Below are 5,632 nucleotides of genomic sequence, written 5' to 3' on the forward strand. Positions count from 1 at the left end.
AACCCTAAATGGCTCCCAATGGCAGGTGAGCACCTTCTTGTAAAACCAGGTTAAAAGCCACTATACAAGTGCAGAGCATTGGAGTGTCCACAAAGGAGAATAATAACTTCCAGGTAAGGCAAACATCAATGACTATCATATGACAGCACCTGCCAGTTACTTAAAGTAGCCACACCCCTAACCATGCACAACTTTAAACCTTAATACAACCTAAACGAATAAGATACATAAAAATCCACCCCCTGCACAGCTGTCAGGAACGGGTAAGCTAGCTGTAGAGATCAAAACTGTTATTTATGCCGGGCTGTAAACATGTTTATTTCTGCTGTAAAGTCAGACAGTTTAACATGGAGGTCTATGGGGACTGACTCACTTTTGGAGCCTCAAGTGGTTGTTTAAGGAACTGCAGGTTTTTGGCTTCATTTTTCAGTTTTATGTCCTGAACCAACAAAACAAACTCACATTTGCTGCAGTTTACAACCACCACTGCCTCTTGGCATCTATCAAACGTGATAAATAGTTGCATTGCACCCTCCCTTTTGCCAGGCACAAAGTCACAGAACATAACTGTGGAAGTGGCTGCGAGCTGGAAACGAGTTGGCGAGTCTGCAAGAAGACAGTAGTTTGAATCAAAACGTTTTCTCCACAGGAATCGCTAAAGACGTCCAGATTCCACCTTTACACAATCATGAGCTGCGGTGCCTTTCCTCTGATTACAATGCATCCCCACTGCAGAAAATACATTCCCTCTTTGAGCATTTATCATTTTTATTTCTTCTCTTCCGTCTGCCTCAGCTTCCTAATATACTTTCTGTATTTAAACAGTGTATTTACACAAACAGTTTTATTACCTCACAGATCCATATAAAGGCCAGATGCATGCTGTTATAATAAGGACACTGTGTACTGTTGGAGCTAGATAAACACTCATAACTAGGCCAATCTCTGCTGCATTTACTCTATGTGGGTTCAAATACTTCACAGAGCTACTGTGACTCTCCAACACATCCCTCTCTGGGAGGTCCGTGTTCGTCTTTCCCTTTTCTTCCCGTAATGATCTCACTCGCCTCCTGATTAGAGAGCGTCTCATCGCAATCACGATAATCATCCATCCGTCCTGCGAGTCATCTTTCTATTATCTGTTCACCATTTAACTGATTCATTCATCCATCAATCAGTACATCTGTTGACCCATCTATGCCTCCCTCTGTCCGTCCGTCCGTCCGTCCCATCTGTCCGGTTATCCATCACTTCTTCGCCTTCGTCCTGAATCAACCCCTCACACCGGTCCGGTCTGCGGGATTTTCGTCGGGCTGCTCGGGACCATGTGTGTGCATGTGGTGGAAAGTGGCATTGTAACACGGCCCGCTAGTTTGAGAATTATGTAACAAGGCTTTAGCTGCATGTACGCTACTGTCGGCTCGCACACAAACCGCCACATTTCATGTGCGTGTCTATTTTTAAGCATATGTTGTGCGTCTCTTTAACAGGGAGTGAAGTGAGCTGTGGTCTAAAAGAGTCAAACTGCAACTGATATTCATTTTACAGTGAATGTGATGCTGATTCAGGCGATAGTTTACGTATGAAGTTCTGAAAATTTGTGCTTTCTGCTGCAGTCAAATTGAAAAGAAAAACAACACAATCACTGACGAAATCAATCACTGTGAGAATAAGGGATGTTAAGAGTCATAATAAGTTTGCAAAGTGACTCATGGTACAGTTTCCACCAGAAACATGTTTTGGCTTCGTTCATTTTGGTGAAAACTACTTGATGAATTAGCGCCAAATTTCGCACAGCCACTCATGGTCTCCAGAAGATGTATTGTGCGTTTAGATTTTTCCAATAGTTGCATTTAATTCATCTCCAAAGAACCAGCAAAAGTATTTAGCTACAGCGCTAACTCGCAAAAGCTCTGGGTGAGGCAGACGTCTGACTTCCCTGAGCCTGGTTCTGCCAGAAGCTTCTTCCTTTTAAAGGGAGTTTATTCTTCCAAGAAGATAGATTACAATACCTGTAATCCCTCAGGTTAACATTTTGACTAATCCAATAGCTGGATTTGATTTATATCCAAAGAACCAGCAAAACTATTTAAGCTAGCCACAACTACTTTTTTCTAAATGCTAACTGCTAAATGCTCTAACCGCAACTGGTCGAGGCAGATATCTGGTTCTTGTTCTGCCCTATCATGTTATCATGCTAAGTTCAGCATTTATCTTCACCTGTGTCTTGTTCCACCTTAACGAGGAACAACTCCAACCATGACTAATAAAATCTCATTTAGTGAAAGAATATCTAAAAGCTTGCCTCCTGTTCTGACAAATTAGCGTAAATTTCCGGTGTATTTGACAACAGGAGCGGCAAAGTTTGAAAAGCAAAAAAGTCTCTATTAACCCTCTGAACCCCAAAACCTGCTGGTGGGTTTGAAAATGAAGGGAACAAATTACACCAATAGCAGAACAAGAGCCTGTAAAAACCGACAGAATCCTCGAATTTTCAACTTCAGGATGGCTCTTACTTCAAGCGTGACATTCGCTTCTGTCTGAAAAATTAACCAAATATAAGTCTCAAATTAGGATGTTTAAATAAAATTCCTTTATTCCATTTTGAATTTGCCAAAAATAAACCATTTGCTCCAACGTGATTCTTTAAAACACTCTGGGGCAAAGAAGAAGCCACTAGTGCATCAGTTACAACCAACAGTCTTGTGACAAGAATTCTGGGACTTTTCAGTTGAACTGCAGGCAGTGTTTACACAGAGCAGACAGGAAAAAAGTATGTAAAGACATTAAAAATATAAGCTGTACAATGTCTTTAGTATGTAGAGCCACCATTTACTTTCTAGTACTGCTAACAGCTCATTTTGTAAAGTGAAAGACCAAAGAAATTAAACTTTTTCTCTCTCTTTTTAATGATTTATGGCACTAAAACTTACTGCACAGACATTTTTAAGCGTTCTGTACATCCAGCCATGGTTGGGCTGTTTCCATAGAGGCGCAGGACTTTATAGTGCAGGAAAAAAAAAGAGCCCACAGAGAGTAAAAAACGTGACGAGGGTTCAGAGGGTTAAAATCCTTACAACGCTGATGTGTCCCTTTTTTGTCTAACAGTCCGTCCCCACAACCTTTTACTCATCCCTTAAGACTGTGTGGCCTGAATTGAAGGCCTCCAAATACACAGCGTGTCCTCATGCGGCTAAACTGAGGGGTTGAGGAGAAAGGAATTGGTTTTCGAAGCCCGTCCTCACGCTTGTGTTTGAGCGTTAAAGGAGGAAGGCTGACCCGAGAAGACCTCCAGAAAAACTCCTCCTACTGTGCATCTGTCACCGGCCTGTCCGTCCTGCTCCGCTAAGAGGTTGTTTTCACGGAGGACAGTTGTCAAAAATGCTTCACACATCCTCACACGCCTTCTGTCGCGCTCGAACCAGCCCCCAAAAAACACCCACAATGCATCTGCCCGAGTGTCGCCTTACCTCCATCCGAGTACGTCTCCGTTCCGTATCCGTCCTGCAGCCCGTTGTTCCACGTTCCCTCATACTTCCCGCTCGTCCCGGTGCTCTCCCGAACGCCATAGCGTCCTTTAAAGCCGTGCGTCCACTCACCCTTGTACACCCAGCGGCCTTTATTCTCAACGCCCACGCCGTGTCTCTTGCCCTGAGCCCAGGTGCCCTGGTAGGTGTTGCCGCTGGGCCAGGTGTAGACGCCCAGCAGCTCGAAGCCGTGGGCCCAGGAACCGCAGTACTCGCCCTGGCCCTTGGGTCCGGTGCAGATCCCGTGGCCGTGCGCCTTGCCCTCCTCCCACCCTCCGCAGTATGACCCCCCATCGTCAAAGTTGAACCTGCCGCCAGTGGACATGCATGAAACAGGTCTTGGCAATTCCCCTGAAGCCTCAACAAAAAGAAAAAGAAAAGAAAAAGAAAGGAGGAACAAGAAGAAGGACAGGTTGGTGCTAGAACCAATCCATGGATCTGGAGGTTAGGGGTGAGGAGGATGAGGAGGAGGAGGAAGAGGAGGAGAGAGTGGGAGGGAAGGGGAGAGGACTCCCACGCAAATCAAGAAAATGCCTCCCTCTCGTGTAGCTGGGAGCAGAGGAAGGAGAAACGAGGTGACGGATAGAAACCCCTCACGGCTGTGTCAGGGGTCTGGTGGGGAAGCGGCTCCTCACACCATCCTCTTGGCGTAGCGTCGGCTAGCAGCTCCCAGCTCCTCTGTGGCACATGCAGGTAAAAGAGGAGGCGAGTCGGCCCGGAGCTGCCATTATCCCCCTCTGAGCAGGAGTTCGAACCAGCTCCACCGGCCGGCCTACACAGTCTACGACACTTCTTCCTACTCCCTGCTCTTTTTTTTTTCCTGCTCGGGGCCCACTTGTTCTGCCGCCTCCTACCTGATGATGCCTCCACCTCTCTGGGGTGCAGCGCCGAGAAGTTTCCCCGGTGGTTCTAACCTCGGAGCCTCCGGCATAGACGCCACCCTGATCTGATCAGGCCCCAAAACTGGGAGAAAAAAAAAAACCCAGACTCCTCAGGAATTGTTGATCAGACAATAAAACAAAGTCTCACTTGAGGCTTCAGCATCTTTCCGGCCGCCTCACACACTCACGCTGTGCTTTAACACATTCGTGCATAGAGAGAGGGAGAATGGGGAAGAAACACATAAAGGTAATCTGCTCAGCTGCCTTCTTCTTTTTTTTTTTTTTTTTTTGTGTCTGTCCTGTGGTGCCGGAGAGCAGCAATGCAGTCTCCACACATACACTATATGCAGCTGCACACATACACACTCTTTCTGACAGAAAGTGCGCACACACAGACAATGAAAATAAACAACTGAATTGATTAATTTCTCCTCCTCTATTCCCCCTCTCCCTCTCTCCCTCCCTCCCTCTCCCTCTCAGTCTGTCTGTAGGTCTTTAATCCACTGCGTCCATAAGTGGTTTATCCTCTGCGTGGGTTGCCTTCAGGTTGCCTGCTTGATGAAATAGCATCCATCTATATGATCCTGTTGCGGTGGGTTCTCCGTCCTCCTCAGCATCTCCTGCTCGGCTCCATGTTTCCCAGTGGAGCGCCGGCTGACGCACAGCCTGCCTGCCTGCCTGCCGTCTTGGTCTTACAATCTCCTCCTATGGTTGGATCTCTGGATCTCTCTCTCTCTCTCTCTCTCTCTCTATAGATGTCTCTCGCTCTCAGAAAATCTGCTCATTAGAGAGGACTGTTCCAATGCAGCCAGCCAGCCAACCACCACCACCCCCCCAACCCGCTCAATAGCACGTTCCAGCTCTTAAAGAGACAGACGGCCATTTTTTCTTCTTCTTTCTTTCTGTCCTCCCTCACCTGTAGCTTTTTAATCTTCCACTCAGCAGCTAGAATGGGTTCGTTCTGCAAACTAATGTTTTCAGCAGTGACTTTTTCTTTTATTTCCCAGGAAAAATTAACCAAATCTAAGCAAAAAAAAAAAACATATTTAAGTAGAATCACTTCATTCCATTTTGAATTTGTCAAAAATAAGTACAACAAAAGCAGTATGAAGAGTCACCGTTTCCTTTCTACCATCGGTAACATCTGTGGGCACTTGGAAAAAATGTTGTGCATGCTAATTCTGGGTTGTTCTTCTTAAAGGGCAAGAAAACTAAAAGATGTTC

The 5,632-nt window shown here is 45.9% G+C and overlaps 1 protein-coding gene across 1 annotated transcript in view; it reads right to left on the reverse strand.

Moving 5' to 3' along the window:
* jph3b (junctophilin 3b) overlaps positions 1-3,852 on the reverse strand; it is a 76,219-nt gene extending 72,367 nt beyond the window's left edge. Inside the window, exon 1 of the mRNA XM_008286519.1 lies at positions 3,471-3,852. Coding sequence (XP_008284741.1) covers positions 3,471-3,852 — 382 coding nt within the window. The remainder of the gene's footprint in view (positions 1-3,470) is intronic.
* Between the last annotated feature and the right edge of the window lie 1,780 nt (positions 3,853-5,632).

Source organism: Stegastes partitus, unplaced genomic scaffold, assembly GCF_000690725.1.
Source record: "Stegastes partitus isolate 25-593 unplaced genomic scaffold, Stegastes_partitus-1.0.2 Scaffold458, whole genome shotgun sequence".
Classification (NCBI taxonomy): domain Eukaryota; kingdom Metazoa; phylum Chordata; class Actinopteri; family Pomacentridae; genus Stegastes; species Stegastes partitus.